This window comes from Hirundo rustica, chromosome 2 (assembly GCF_015227805.2).
Source record: "Hirundo rustica isolate bHirRus1 chromosome 2, bHirRus1.pri.v3, whole genome shotgun sequence".
Taxonomy (NCBI): Eukaryota; Metazoa; Chordata; class Aves; order Passeriformes; family Hirundinidae; genus Hirundo; species Hirundo rustica.
The window spans coordinates 88,846,770-88,863,166 of NC_053451.1; the positions used below are offsets into that span (position 1 = coordinate 88,846,770).

The 16,397-nt window shown below is 41.5% G+C and overlaps 1 protein-coding gene across 9 annotated transcripts in view; it reads left to right on the plus strand.

Annotated features, from left to right (window-relative positions):
* The window catches only part of MAP4K4 (mitogen-activated protein kinase kinase kinase kinase 4), a 161,843-nt gene extending 154,397 nt beyond the window's left edge, over window positions 1–7,446 (plus strand). For all 9 annotated transcript variants that reach the window (XM_058419361.1, XM_058419360.1, XM_058419365.1 and 6 more), the window contains 4 exons: window positions 212–361; window positions 1,186–1,345; window positions 3,320–3,459; window positions 4,208–7,446. In XM_058419361.1, the coding sequence (XP_058275344.1) occupies window positions 212–361; window positions 1,186–1,345; window positions 3,320–3,459; window positions 4,208–4,291 (534 nt within the window). In that variant the 3' untranslated portion in view covers window positions 4,292–7,446. The remainder of the gene's footprint in view (window positions 1–211; window positions 362–1,185; window positions 1,346–3,319; window positions 3,460–4,207) is intronic.
* Window positions 7,447–16,397: the final 8,951 nt, after the last annotated feature.

Here is a 16,397-nt window from a genome sequence, read left to right on the forward strand (position 1 = left end):
TACAGAAAATAGCTTAGGCGATTGAAATGCAGCAGTTTGCAGAGTAATCTGTCCTTGTCCATGAGAGACATGTCAGCCTAATGGGTCTGGTGTCTAGAGACCAGAGGGATGTGGAGGAATAAACCCACAATGTGTGCATGTGAGCATGTTTTTATAAACCGCATTGTTGTTCTAAGCAGTAAAGTAAATCTCACTGATGGTTGTCTCACAGTCATTTGGAGAATTGGTACATAAGCCATTGCTGGTGGATCTAACTGTAGAAGAGGGTCAGAGACTAAAAGTGATCTATGGCTCCTGCGCTGGCTTCCATGCTGTTGATGTGGATTCAGGATCGGTCTATGATATTTATCTACCAACACATGTAAGAGCTGCTGCTGTGTCTGTGGTTTTTTTCCTCTTTCTTTCTGGTGGATCACCCCCCCCCCACCTCCAACCCCTTCCTTTCTCCAAATAACCAATGTGTCAGGCTGTCTCTGTGGATCGCAGCCAGATGTTTGCAGTGGTAAATTGGGTGGAGGGGTCTGAGCAGATATGGCCACACCTGCTATGGAGTTTGTGTCTCTCTGCCAGTCCTCGCCTTGTAGTCAGTATGTGTCTATTGTTTGGAGTTGCCCTCTCAGATCTAATGAGGACCAGTGTGACTGTTTCAGGGATGGCAGCTAAATGGCCAAGTGCCCTGCAAATGTCCAGCAGCACAAATGACACAACAGCTCAAGGATGGGGTTCAAAAGGGTTGGCAAAGACCAGGTGACCTTAGCTACCAAGGTATCCTGTTGTTCATTGTACCCAGAGGTTTCAGATGGGCCACCCCAAGCATTATTCAGTGCAGTCCAGAGAGATCTGCATCTGCTCTGCTTGCCCTGGACTCCCTTTCTGCACATGGAAAAAAATGCACACCCCTACAGAGAAATTAATCTTTCCTCGGTTTAGATGTCTGCTTTAAGATGAGAGGACTTCTGCTCCAAGGATTTACACGTTTTGATCACTGTGGTGTCTAGCTCGAGGGCAGCAGATAGAGCACTTGTAAAGTGAGTGCATTTGGGACTAGATGATCTTTAGGCTCCCTTCCAACCCAAGCCATTCTATGCTTCTGTGAATCCCTGATGTGTCAGCCAAAACCAAAAATCACCCTTCATCTAGCACAGGCTCTGCAGCATTAAAACACTTCCTCTTCTGTCTGTGTAGATCCAGAGTAGTATCCAACCTCATGCCATCATCATCCTCCCAAACACGGATGGGATGGAGCTACTGGTCTGCTACGAGGATGAAGGAGTTTACGTCAACACATACGGAAGGATAACCAAGGATGTGGTTCTGCAGTGGGGAGAAATGCCAACTTCAGTTGGTAAGTGCCTCTGGTGAGCCATGTACAATGGGGAGGGTGAGTCTGTGCATGTGGGCAGAAGGAGGGAACATGGAGTGTGCTGCTTCTGCGTCTGAAGTCAGTGCTGTATCATTTCTGGGAAACAGCTGTGCAAAGTGAAGAGCAGTCACATGGATCCGCTTTGTGCTGGAGCTTTTGTGAATAAAACCCAAACAATCAAGTTGTGGAGTTCATGGTTGAAAAACTCTCCATGATCTCTGTAGGCTGCTGCAGAATTTTTGCTAGACAGCCACTAAGTTGTAGAAACCTTTCAGTATAAAGGCATATAAAATGGTAGATGAGTAAAATATTATGGGTAAGTCTATGTAGATAACAAAAGATGTACCTCACTTGATGGCTTTAGTTCACTTTTAGATTGCTCATCTCTCCTAGCACCATTCTCCCTGATCTCTCCAGCTGAAAATAAGGTTGGGAGTGAGAACAATGGGTGTAGTACACAAGTGCACAACAGAATCCCTCCTGCTTGTACTGCTGTGATTCAGTGCAAAGCAAAGCATGGGCTGTAGTCACACCCTCCTTTTACTGGGCAAGCACATTTCGTTTTATGGGATGTGGGGTGGCTGCACATATTGGGAGATGACTGCTGATAGCTGTTTGAGCAACAGGAACAATGCAGGAGGAAATTTAAAGAAGTTAGATGCACAGCATGTTCCCTCCTGTGCTGATTAACTCTTGACTAGATCTAAAAGCAAGTAGAATATATCAGCTGGCAAATTGCAGAGCCTTTGGAGATTTGAATGCTTGTGAAGTAGTAAATGGCACTGAGGCAGCCAACACCATCTGAACGTCTCATCTGGCATTTTTTTTTTGTAACTATTTGGCCCAGTTAGCACTAGTAGAATATTTAAAAAAACCCCAAACTTTCCATCATGATGATATATGCACTGTTGACAGACACTGTACTGTGGTAGATAGTTAGTTTTAATTTCACTGAAAACTAATATGAACATATTATATAAAAGGAAAGTACTGTAAAAATATTTTTTAAAAATTTTTGCTGGCTAAGAAGTCCTTTCTATTTTTCTGTTAAGTATGCATGTAAATCAGGCAACAGTCTAGTCTTCATTAAATTTTCTTATGTTATTTTTGATGCAGTTACTAAGACTGCCCATCAAATTGCTTTGTGAATATACTTTTTTATAATGCTGGTTACTTTACTTTTTTATTTAATTTTCTTACTGCTATCAAAAATAGATTTTCTTTCCTCATGGTACTACTAATCTGTGTTATCTGTGACACTCTAAGGAAAAATGTTTGATTTGTTGTTTTATTTGCGCACAAAGGGACGCAGTATAATATAAATAATATTTCTACTTTGAGAGTTTAATGTGAACCTCTTGTGAGATATACAGAATGATTTTCAGCTGGCTTTCTCAAGGAGATCAGTTTTTCCGTTCTTAACTCCTATTAAGAGAGGCTAGGTAATTTTTTTCTAGTTTTACCTTTCCCTCTTATTCTTTGCTTTTGCTGACAAACTTCATCAAGGAGGGAAAATAACACACAAGACAGAGCTGGTGCTTGGGACACACTGTAGTGGATGGGCTTATTATATTTAAACCTTGGCTTCTGCTTTCTCCTAGTCAGTGCTTAATTAACACATCTCTTTGTCCTAGACTTGGAAGAAAAGGCTTGTGTAAAAACTCAATGTTCCCTCCATTTAATTAAAGGTTATAAAGTTTCCTTTGTTATGAATGCTCAAGGAAGACGTATATAACATAGAAAACACACAAAAGAAATTAAAATGAAAATTTTAAATAAGGTACTTTTTAGGTATCTTGAATGTTCTGAGGACAGAAATAGCACTCTGAACATGTGTGTATCTACAATAATGCACATGCAGGTAATTTTTAATTAGAGTGTGTCAAGATATTCTGTGTTTTTTCTCTTCCTCCTGTTGCCCTCTGCTTGTCCTAACGTGCTGTTTTCTTTCCAAAGCATACATCCGATCTAACCAGATCATGGGCTGGGGAGAAAAAGCTATTGAAATACGGTCGGTGGAAACTGGACACTTGGATGGTGTGTTCATGCACAAAAGGGCACAAAGACTCAAATTCTTATGTGAACGCAACGACAAGGTACATACATTCTCTCCCACCAAGTTTGTTGCCAAGATGATTAATGTGTACTTCAGTTGGGTTCTTAGGTTGGGTTGACCCTGAGCAGCAGCCAAACACTCAGCCAGCCGCAAGCTCTCTTCTCCCGTTTCCCATGGAAGGGAAAGAAAATAGTCAGAAGGCAAAAAGACTCATGGATTGAGATATGGACAGTTTAATAAGACAGCAGAAGTTTAATAAGACAGATTTTATGTGCAAGCCAGACAAAATAAAGAGTTAATACACAGTCTCCCATGGGCAGGTGGTTGCCCCTGGGCAGGTGGATGTCCAGATGTTTTCCACATGTAATGCTTGCTTGAGAAGAGAGATGTCATCACCACAATGTCCCCTCCTTTCCCTGAGCTTTTATTGGTGTATATGATGCTGTATGTTATGGGACATCCATTTGGTCAGTTTGAGTCAGCTGTCCTAGCATTGTCCCCTTCCAGCCTCTTGCCCCTCCCAGCCCCGCTGGCCTTTTGGGGGGATCAGGGAGCTGGGGAGAAAGCCTTGATACTGTTCAGCAGTAGCCAAAACACTGGTGTGTCGACAACACTGTTTAACAGAGATGCAGAGCCCTGCACTCTACAGGCTGCTATGGGGAGCATCAGCTCCATCCCCATCAGCCCAGACCAGCACTGCAGCTGCACTGCAAATGCTGGGGACAGTGAAGGCACATGAGGACCACTGCTGTCCTACCTGTTGAATTGCCAATCTCTTTTCTTTGCAGGTTTTCTTTGCCTCCGTGCGGTCAGGTGGAAGCAGTCAAGTCTATTTCATGACCCTTGGCAGGACTTCACTTCTGAGCTGGTAGAAGCAGTGGGATTTGGAGAGGAATTGCTGACATCCAGAGTCTGAGATCTTCACAACTTGGAATTACTTTCAACTGGAGTACAGACCTGCACGAGTGCAGCGCTCTGTGTAAATGTGTGTGCAGGCGTCACTGGTGTTAGGTTTCTTTATGTTTTTCAACTGAGGCTGCGACGCAGCTGGTGCTGTAAAGATATTGCCATCAGGTGCTACAATGTCTTTGAGATTTGGGATCACGCTAGAAAGCTACAGGTCTTCTTTTCCCTTCAGCTCCAGGATTCCTAGGACTTGAAGGACTCTGTTTGTTAGTGTTAAAACAGAGGAGGGGGAAAAAAGGAAGAGAAACAAACCAGGCTTACCATGAACATGCTGTTTGTTGAGTGGATAGGAGGCAGGCAAGAGAAGGTGAGAAGTGGTGTAGAGAGTCAGACTGGCTGAAACAGAGGGCGGATCTAGTCTAGTAATGTTAACAATGTATTTAATTGACATTTCTTTTTTTGTAATGTGACAATATGTGGACAAAGAGGAAGGTGCAGGTTTTAAGAAGTTAATATTTATAAAAATGTGAAAGACACAGTGACTAGGATAACTTCTTCTTGGGGACAGGGAGGGTGGGAAGGGGCTTGGGGTGGAATTCTTAGGGTTTTTTTGTTTCTGCAGTTTTATTTTGGCCTGGCCAATATCTTTAGTCATTTTCTGTGTACCAGGTGTTGCCTGAAACATGTGCAGGTGATTAAAAAAAAAAAAAAAAAGGAAAAAAAATTCATTTTCTATAATGATTCTGTGTTAGGCCAGAAGTTGGTTATGTCACAGTATTAGCACTGCCTCAGTTAAAGGTTTAATTTTTGTTTAAACCTAGAAGTGCAACAACAGTTTTACCACAGTCTGCACTCGCAGAACTAAAAAAAAAAAAAAAAAAAAGGAAAAAAAAAGAAAAAAGAGAAATAAAATCCAAACTACATATGTTTATTTTTTTGTGCCTACCTCATTGTTTTTAATGCATAAAATAAAAGAGGTGGTTTAGTTTATACGTTTTTAGAAGAAAACCATTAATGTCTAATTTAATCTTAATACCAAATCTACCAGATTGAAAGGTTTCTGACTGTTATTGCATAGAAAGTTTCAGCAGGAGGAGAGAGTAGTCCGTTGGGGCAATAGTCATGGTGGTATGGCAGTGAGACACTGATTAATGTAATTTGCTTATAAAATTTGGTAAAGCAAGCATTTTTAAACCAGTTTCATCCTTAATAGAAGTCTGAATTTAGCCTAAACCAGAGGTTTCACTCTTCTAACACATGGGCTTAGTAACAGGCAGGTAAAAGTAACTAGGCTAGTTCTATAAATTGTTAAATGTTGTAGGAAACATTTTGGGGCGGTGATGTTTTTCTTTTTTAAGAATGCAATGCACTAAAACTCTTTTAAGAATGTAGTTAATACTGCTTATTCATAAAAACAGCATATACTTGTGTTTAGATGTAAGATCCCAGCTCTGGCTTTTTTCCTTTCTTCTTTTTTTTTTTTTAAAGTCAGTTTTATTTTATTAATAAGTTCTGACATTTTTAATAAATGTCTTGAGAGTAATACTTTGTTTAGTGGCTACATGTTCATTACTTGAGAAATCTTAAGTGTATAATAATCTGTTGGTGTTGTAATAATGCACAGTGTCACGATTCAGCCATTTTCCTTTTTGTTTTCTTCTTTTTTTTTTTTTTTTTTCCCTTAATTCCTTTGGTGGGGTACTTTGCTGACAGCTGCCTTAAGCTGTTCATTCAGTGAACAGGCTCTCAGTGTTTCATGGGCTTTGTCTTCTGCTGTGGTTAACTTTCCTTCATGGCATGACAGGTAGGGCTTTTTAAACACTTTTTCTTCAATTCAGTCAAGCTGATGGCTCGAGCAATGGTCACACAATCAATTAATAGCCAAGAGCACCAAGTGTGCAAAGCTCAGACTCAACAGACCCTTCTTTTGGTGTCAAATCTGACTTCTGTAAATCCTTCAACCCCGGTCAGCGCTGCTGCTGAAGACTCTCCTTCGAACATCGTAGATGGTTGACAAGCGAGCGGTAAATGCGTACCTCCAGCGCATGCGTGTGCACACAGCAACCCCCACTCCCCCACCCCCAAAAAAGAATCAAAACTCAAGAAAGCCTTACATTTGCTGGCGGAGGAATACCTAGAACTATTTTTTTTTAATTGTATGACTTTTGGATAGTGTTGAAGGTGAAGGATGTGTTCTTTTCAGGCCCGGTGTGGTCAGCCAGAAGAACGATCGACCTTTTGTACTATAATGAACTAAAGGGGACTCGGAAATGCAACGTGATGGTAGACATGGGTGTAATCACAGAGCTGCCCTGTAGTGTAGTTTGCCGAAGCTGATTCGATCGAATGTCAGTCTGCGTGATTTAAATCTTCCAGTGCTATGTGGTCAAAATTAATCTAGTCCTTGAAAGCTGATTGCTATTCACCTAGAGGAAGATGCTCCAGTGCTGTAGGGATGCCCAAGTCATGGATATGTGCTGTTGAAGTTTTGAGGCTCTGGGGAAGGGTGGAAATCTCCTTCCTTTAGTGGGTCTGCCCATCTGGCAGCTTCTGCCTCCACAGAAGTGCCAACATGGCAAGGTAAAAACAGTATTACAAAACCCCTTTGAATACCAACATTGAACTCTTCAAACAGTGCTTTTGTAAGCAAAGAAGAAAAGAAAAGCTCCTAGGTTTAGTTTTAAGCTTTAATAAGTAATAATTTTCTGTATCTTTAAGTCAAAGTAACCCTAACTTGTATGACTGCAGTGTTTTTATTTTTTATCTTATGCACATGTTATGTTGGAGAAAATGTTTACAAAAATGGTTTTGTTACACTAATGTGCATCACATATTTATGGTTTATTTGAAAGTGATTTTTGTGGGTTTTTTTAGTTTTTCATAGTAGTAGTAGTACACTTTTTGTGATTTATAACCCCAAACTGCTGATTATAAAGATGCTAAACAATAATACAAAATGACAAACTGCATTAAAATTACTAATTGTAGAGCTGCAAAGCAGACTGGTGACAAGTAAAACACTCAGCCTTTTTTTTGCAGTGCTATCTAACTTGTCTTCTGTGTATTATGGAAATTACTGTTTTTTCCCCGTTTTTCCTTAAATAAAGTCAAATTGACACCTGTTGTATGTGGAAAGTACTTTGAATACCTACTGGCTGCAGAAATCAAGCTGCATGTTGCCTAGTTGCATGTTACCATAAGAACAAAAGACTTATTGTCAAATCTCATCATTTTAGAGACTTTGACAGTAAATGTGGGCTTCTTTTTTTTTTTTTTTTTTTTTTTTTTTTCCCTTAAAGCCCGATCTCCTGGTGCAGTTGCTCTTTTGAGAATTGCAGTTTTTGCTTTTACCGAGAAAGGAGGGTGAAAATCTTATAAATGCAAGTGTGGGCCTTGGAAGAAGTTGCACAAGGAGATCTTGGGTGCATTGTGAACGTGCCCTCCTGCCACGCTGCCTTCAGGAATGTGGTTTTTGTAAGCTGGTGTTGCTTATTGCCAAGAGTGCAATGAACAGCAGTCCTGAGCCAGACTTGCACCGCATAAATGCGTGGCTCTAAAAAAGCCGGGCTTTCCGAGTAGAGTAAGCCACAAAACTGAGGAGGTTTGATGCAAAGTTGCTGTTTTCGCCTCCAGGGTTTCCCTTGGGCTTTGCCCGTGTTTTTCCACCACAGGCTGTGTCTGTTTTCTGAAGTGGAGATAAGCAGTAGACGTTTCCTTCCGACTAGGCTGGTCTCAGTGTGAGGAGGAGGAAGTCTGCAGTCCCAGACTTCTGCCTTTCCTTTTACTCTCATCTGTAGAAGGCATGGGATGTAGTGCAAGTTGAAAAATGTTTCAGGGTTTCATTTGCTTCCTATAGACAAAGGTATCTGAAATCCATGAGCCTCACAGCTTTTCCGCTTCTGCAAGGCCAGATATTGACTGAGCTTAAAAAACCTCAGGAACAGCCAACTGCTGGTCAGGTTTCTGCTGGCTCTGCTCCAGTTGCTGCTTCAGAGCTGCTGGTTTTCCTCAGTCATCCTTGACCCATTGTTAAACATGCTTAGGTGCAGTTGGGTGAGCGCTGGTAGCTAGTGGTGAAGACAGATGTGAGCTGATGCCTGTTGCAGTGTGCAGTAAGTAGCAGCAACCCCAGATGTGAGTTTTGAAGCAGGTGCTGGCAGAGGCAGTGGAGAACAGGGAAAACCTTTGTGCTTCTGTGAAGAAAGGCACAATTGTGATTTACAGTAAGATGGGAATAAAAAAAAGATAAGAGCATTGGAGACCATGTAGCAGATCTCCTTCCTCTATGGGACTTGTGTAGGTAGCAGTGGTGAAAGAGACACAGATTCTTACTTTGTAAGGGGGGGAAGGATGTCCATGGGGCAGAAGAGTACAAACACTGCAGCAAAGGAACATGTGCATCTTAAAAATTCTGAATTAGTCAAACCAGAGAAGGAAATTATCAAATGTCAAAATGGAAAAAATTTTTTACAATGCTTTTAAAAATGCAAATTAAATACTGGTAAAGTGCAGAACACTTACCCAGGAGACTGAAGCAACAAAAGTCTAAATTAGAAAAGGTAACAAGAGCCAGCCCTTTTCAGCCAGTTGCTCTGCAGAAAGTCGTGTACTAGGGTGATAGGATTGCGTAGAACTGTGTATGAAGGAAGTCCTGTTTTGTGGGCTGCTGTCTTTTGTGTAGAAACCTTGTTAATTCTTCTGGTTGTATTCGTCCTGGTCTGGGATGAGGGTTGTAATACTGCTGAAAAGAGACTGAAGTTGCAGAATCTTAAAATGCGAGAAAAGAGGTGATGGCAGAGAAGGGACTCAGCACCTTGCATTCAGCACAGGACTCTGCAGTCTCGAAATGCTCCATGGCAACAATTACAGTAGTAGCAATGGGTCTGCATTTCCACCTTAGGGTCCAGTGCCTTGTGAGCTCCAGCATCTCAGCCCAAAGCTGTTTCTCTCTTCTAAAATCAATAAAGAAATACTAGCACTGAATTGTGCCGCTTTGCCTAAGTGGTATTCAATGGGCAGTTGTCACGGCCAGCCTGGGTTACTTGCTGCTGGCTCTTACTTTGCCAGGGAATCCCAACCAGTCCAGCAGAGAAACAATGCTGGGAGCTTAACTGTGAGAAGACTTTTTTTGCCCATGAGGAATATGCTTTGTGGCCGGGATTCCAGCTGCAGGTAAGGGGTGTCCCTTGCCTGCTGGACTATATTGGGGTGTGTAAGGAGATGCAGATTCAAAGAGCTGTGTGTGCTCAGCAGCTGTAATAATGTTCAATTGTACTGTCTTCCAACATGTAAAAAATTGCTGCTGAGCTCCAGCACCCAGACTTTGGCCTATTTCCAACCCATTCAAAGCAGGAAAGCTTCTTTTGATTTAACTTTTTTTTAAGAGTTTGGGGGGTTTTTTACACACTGCTGTGATGGTGCTGCTTGGGGAGGTGTGAAAACGGAGGGTCAGGCCAAAACTGGCACAGCCACTGTAGCCACTTGGACTGCTGTGAAGGTTACTGGTTGGAGGAATTAAAGATCAACATCAGGTAATAATTGCAGTCACTTAATTTTCACTCCATGATCGTGTGGCTCCATGCAGCATATGCTCCTAAAGGGTAAAAACTCCGCCCCAGACATACTGGTAATCTTACCCTCCTTATCTCACTGGTTTATACAACTCTTGGTCTAAACAATAATAAACTTTGGAGAGAAGGAGGGAGGAAGGTATTTCATTGTTGAAGAAAATAAATCCCTGACTTAATCAAAGTATGCCCTTTCCAGCTGAGGAAATGACAGGGTACTTTCTTTGTTAAATTCTAGTAGGAAATTCACTTTAATGTTGCATTCTCAGGCTCTTTTGATTCTGTGGGGTAAATACGTGGCATGAGAAAATCAGATTAATTTGTTCCAATTGCTGCATGCAGCTCAGATTTTACTGGCCCTCTGTGTGAAATTTATATTGCACAATCTCGTGTTTGTCATTCAGCTTAATTTGTCCATTAAAAGGCATTACCATACTTCCATTTTATTTTAATATTTGCATCTCCCAAGCAATTTTGCCCAGACCATGTTACCCATGGAAAAAAAAAAAAAAAATTCTGTCTCTGAAACAGCTGTTGGAGTGAAAGGATTGTAAATACTGCTTGTGTTGGCCCTTGTCGCTGGGAGGTTACAGACAATTTCTGGTGGAACTCTGTCAGTATAGTTAGCAAGACTCTAGTCTTACAAACAGGCAAAGCTGAAAGACACAGTAAATTATGTGTTTGGCAGCTTTTAGTGAATCAGAGGGATAGTTAGAAAATAGGGGTTTAGTTTAAGATTATTCAAGTCAACCATTAAATCACCTTGGTCCCTTTGGGTATGGCGTCTCCCTGGCGTTTGATGAAGGAAATAGGATGTGGCCCACACGGTCACATTTCTGGGCCAGATGCTGACTAACCTTTTGGCAATTGAGACAGGAAGGCATTTAGCAAGGTGAGATCTGTGAGAGAGCAAATAGCACATTTTCTGCTTTATTGCAGTGATTTTAACAAATTTTCTACCATTGCTAAAGGATACATATGCATGCACTTAGCACAGAGCATGCTTACTTGCAATGAGGAAAAGTCTTGGATTTTGGCAATCCTGTGTCTCCTACTGGTGGTGCTACCAGGCAGAAGTGGACCTGGGTCCTCCTGGAAGAGCCTTGTCAAGAGCTTTCTCAGCTTTATCTTCAAACATAACATAGATGCAATCTAACCTCTCTTCTCCCAAGCACTTAGTTGTGTCCTAACCTCCACCTAATGCCAAAAGGTAATCCCAAACCTGAAGGCAGATTTCCCATCATGATGGTCCCACCATGGTGCAGCCTACACAGAGCAGTTGGCAAAGCCAGACCCATGGGCACATACAAAAGCTCTGTCCTAAGGACCGTCTCTAGGCTTCATTAAGTGCTAAACCTACCCCAAAACCTTCTGGAAAATTCATATGGAAATTTTCTTGGTGTTTCGGTAATGAAATTAGCTGAAAGATAAGATGAGAGCACATACTGGCATAGAATGTTAAAATGCAAAATATGTAATTATAGACTCACAGTTGTAATGACTCTAATGGATATCAGAGACAAGTATAAAAGGAGAATAAATTATTTCAGGGCATAAAGAATCAGTTATGGGTAATTAAGCTGCAATTATCATTACTGTGCTGCTATGATAGATTTTTTAAAACTAATTTTTCTAAAATGGAAAAATGCAAGTTAAGCATGAATTCATCTATTATTTTCCATTCAGTTAAAAACATTTTTCTAGTGCTTTTCAAAATGTGCCAGTAGGACAGATCTCAGTTTTACACTAGGGGATTTTTATGAAGTGATTTTTTTCACGTCACACAGCTGTTCAGGGGCATCATTTAAACTCATGTTCAGTGAGGTCCATAAACTTGTGCCCACTGCCAGTTGTGGAAGCCAGCAGTTGGGTTCCAACAGAGTTCTTGATGTGTTTGAGATGAAGGGATTTGGTAAATCTAAAATCCAGGGCTCCAGTTCAGAGCAAGGACATCACAGCTTAGAATGGCCAGCATTGTTCTTGGTTCAGTCTGCAGTGCTGAGATGGCTGAACCTGAAAATCAGCTCCTAGAAAGCTGCAGTTTATGAAATTGAGACCAATGCTCATTGGTGTCACCTTGCTTTAAAAGAGCCCTTGTGAAACATGTCAGGTGAGTATGTGCTTCATGAGCAGGTGTGGTGTGGGAAGGATCAGTAGTTCTGCTCGTGGGTGAGATCAGAGACCTGAGATGGCAGTGACATTACAGTGAGCCAGGAAGGCGGTGGGACACCTCCTCCTCTTCAGGCACTGAAGACTTTGCAGCTGGGGAGGAGCTCCTTACTGGTACCAATGTACAAATTCAGGTGCTAAAAGAGACAACACAAAATGTGGATAAAGGACAACTTTGCCTGTATTGCATGGTATCCTGCACAAAGGAGCAAAGAAATGAGTTCCACGTTTGCTCCTAGCACCATCTCTCTAGGGATGACCCAAGGTAGGAATATTTGCTGAAGAATTACTTTGAGTTCCTAAAGCCTTCATGTCCTTTGGTATTCTGGTTGGCTTCCAGCTGCTGCAGCAGAAATTTTGGGGTTCCCAGGGCAGTGGGGTTCCCTCAGACACTTGGTACTTCTGGAAGAGAACTGCATGCTTGGGTTTAGGTACCCACATCCGATCAGGGTTTTTCCGTGCAGGGCTCGTCATCTACCGCGTATGTTCTTAAAACAGAACTTTTTAACAATTCTGAAAATCTGGAATATGCCAGGATCTAATATTCCTAACTTAATCCAGACACCTCTTTCTAATGCTCAGTGTTTGTAGACTTATCTTGAAGAGCCATATTCACTCTACAACAGGTCCTCATAAGAGTGTTCCAAAAATTCCTTTATTATCATTAATTAGTTTGTAGCCTTATGTATACCTTGATAGTATCTGAAGTACTTATCTTCTCAGAAATTACATCAATTCAGTATGGTTCAAAAATACCAATGAACTTCTCTATACTCTTGTTGAGGTAGAGTTAGAAGCATTTTTTTAAAATTATCCTAACCTGAAATGAAGAACAAAAAGTTAGATTTATTTTTTTGTTTTACAGAAGAGAATTTAAAAAGCATTTTGTTTCAGAAAATTCAAAGGAAGACATTGCAGTATTTGGCCAAAAATAATTTCTTAATTTCTAATAACTGTAGTATTTTGCTTTCTGTAATAACCACTAGGATACCATTATGCTAACTGTAATTTTAATTCTAAAGGTATTTTCATGCTTCTGAATTCATTATCCCTTTACAGTAAATTTTGAATGGACAACTTCTCTCACAGCCCAACTCACAAAGTTTGTCTCCAAGGGAAATGTGTTGTATCAGGTTACATTTACATTTTTTTAGGGGTTGGGTATATGTTTAAGACCCCACATGCTGAATAAAAGTGCTTTTTAAATTTTATGCCATTAATTAAGTATTGCAGGGTGTATTGAACAAAATATTCTGTCTCAGTCAAGCTGACCTCCTCTTGCCTGCCTTGACCAGAATATCTGTTTCACAAGACTAACATTTTTTTCCCCATGAGAAATACCAGTTAAATAGCAAATTAAGTTTCTGATCAAAAAGGAAAAGACTAGGATGGAAAAGGCATAGCTTGTTGTGATTTTATATATGAAGCACAGAAGTGAAGCTCTATGCAGCCAGCCAAAGTTTGCACTCCGGAGCTGCCCTGTCTGCCCTTCATTTTTGTTAGGCCATGGCCCCCACAGATCTCAGCTGCAGACTTGTGGACAAACAAATGCCAGTCACCCATATTTTGGGCAGGTGGCTCAGAGTGTTGGTTTTTGTTGCAGTGCCTGAGACTTGGGGCAGAAGGGGAAAAGCATCAACAACTTGGAGACTGCCAAGCCCTTCCTCAGGTGCACTAAACTCAAGTGGTGAGAAGTGCTTGGGGTTGAGCCAATTGTGTCTCCAGCTCACTGAGGGACACGGGAGCTTATGGCAGATAACTTAATTAGGAGGTATAAGTGGGTTGTTTTGTAGGGAAAAAACAAGTAGAACAAAAAGAGGTTTAGGCTGAAAATGAGGAAAAAGGGTTATAGTGCTATGCTGTAAAATCAGGACCTACAATGGGTCTCTCTATCTGTTTTTCATGCTTATCTTTGGAAGAGGATTTATTCACTGCTTTTAAACATGTCTTTTTCATAAAGGTGCATGCCTTGATCTTTATTCTTTGAAGACAGTACAAATTCCATTTGGAGGCTTTTACGTAGCAGTGATGCTGCTTCTAGCATCACTGATGGCGTGGGAGGTGGGCGTAACTCCTCATGCCACAGCACGTGGGCAAAAGAAGCCGATCCCTTGTGTTCCTGTGGCACGTGCACATGTACCTACAAATCAAACAGGGCTTTATTCAGCTGTCATTGATCACAATGTCACAGAGAATGTCTCACAATTTGGGTTCTTAACTCAAATCTGTCCAATATATCGTTCCCCTGGGATCAGTTTGCAGCTGAGATTCACTGCAGCAGTGAAAATAATGAAGCACTTCATTTATTTACCCCACTTCTGTAAATAAATCCAACCATTTTAGCTTCAGTTTTGTTTCTAGTCATGAAGACCATGGTGTTCCCATTCCTGTAACTGAATTGGCTAAAAGAGCTCTTACATCTTCCTGTTCCTTTGTGATAACAGCTCTGGGGAAAAGAAGACATGATTTCCTAGTGTCTCTGAGATGCTTGCATGATGAGGCCCAATATACAAGAACTCTCTGGAGACCCCTGGGAGAAGGAGTGGATACGCCAGTGACTGCATGCCAGCAGAGCTGGGGCTGGATGCTGCCCAGAGCTGTGGCCCACAGCTGGAGGTCACAGGCTCTTGGGGAGGCTGGTGAGGCTCTGCACCTGGTGCTGCACCTTGGGGCTTTCTAAGCTGGGTGCCACCAGCTGGGGAAACCCTCATCAGCAGATCCCACGGCTCAGGATCTTCTCACACCTGGCTGCATCTGCAGCAGGAGATGCAGCTTTCTTCCCTCTGCCAACAATGCCTTGAAGCCCCTACAGGACTCATTCACTTTTCAAAAGTTTGAGAGGCTTGTAATTTTGCAGTTGCTGTAAATTCAGTCTTATTTGAAGAAGTGTTAATATTTCTGTTCTCTTCTGCTTTTATCAGCTGCTTTCTTTTCCTGCTCTCTGTTCTTCCTTCTTTCCTTCCTTCCTGAACTGGCTATCACCCTTCTGTTTCTGCCAAAAAGCAGTGTTTGTTTTGCAAAGTAATGGGTTGAAGCAACTCACTGGAGATTCTTTTAGTGGGTGCAGCTATTGCTGCTTCTAGAAAAGACACAACTGTGAGGTACTGGGATTGTATTTCTGTACTGCAGTGTGTAACTGTGCACATATCCTTGTGCAAACTGTCCCGAGGTGGGCAGACATTCCAGCTTTCAATCAAACAGCTTCAGGCTGCAAGCAAAGGAGTATTTTCATGTAGGAGTGAAGTTGCAAAATATTTCCCTCTTGTCTGTGGAAGTTTTGATATTCTGTAGATTTAATAACAGCCTGCAAGATCTGCAGTAAGATTGGAGGGAATCTGCAAGAGACTGAGAACCAGATAATGGAAATACTATGATTGATTTTATGCGGATTGCTGAGTTTTACGTTGTAGTCACTCTTCCTAATCCAGGTCCAAGACATGCCAGCTGGAGGCTGAATGTTTACATGCAGCATTGTCTCAGCAAATGCCTTACAAATCGCAGAAAACAAGTGCTGCAGAAATAGCAGGACCTCTCCTAGCACACTGCAGCTGGGACATTTGCTCAGCCATCGGAAGCATAGATGTGATGATTAGAGACATGGTTTAGTTGTGGACTTGGCAGCATTAGGTTTATTGTAGGATTCAATGCCCTTAAGGTTCTTGGTCTGCCTCAATGATTCCATGATTCTAGGAGGTTTTGAGCAGACACAATCTAAATCTTGTTTCTAAATTGGCCACCTTTTTGTAAAACGTATCAGTAAATGCTATACTTTCACATTCACAACCTGGTTTCAAGTTGACTGTGGTAACTCTGAGGCTTGACTAATGAATTTTGTAATAGCCACCTTCACTACTTCAGGAAGCGTTGTCTGTGCTGACATTTCTCATACACCAAATGCAGGGGCCTAGAAATTCCTTTTGGATTTAAAATATGGTGCTATTAAGCAAGCTCATTTTCTAAATTCTAATCTCACCCTAGGAAACATCATTCTTGAGAAGATGTGGTCATCAGAAAAATGCATCTAATTTCTTTCCTGTAAGACCTGGATGAGTTCGTATCTCTCAGTGCTTGGCAGCACAGAGGATAGCTTCTTGTGGGAGTTTTGTGCAATGGCAGTAGATTGGGAGATGCTCAAAAATCTGAAGCGTGCAGAGGCAGTAAATATTTTTTGGAAGCTGTCATGGTCAGAGATAAAAAAACTAAAGCATATCCTTTTTGGGTGAGTGACATTGATGCTATGCATGTAATACTTCTAATTGTGATGCTCAAAATCTGCTTCTTGCAATGTCTCGACAACTCTGTATGGGACAAACATTTCACTTCCCCCCCCCCCCCC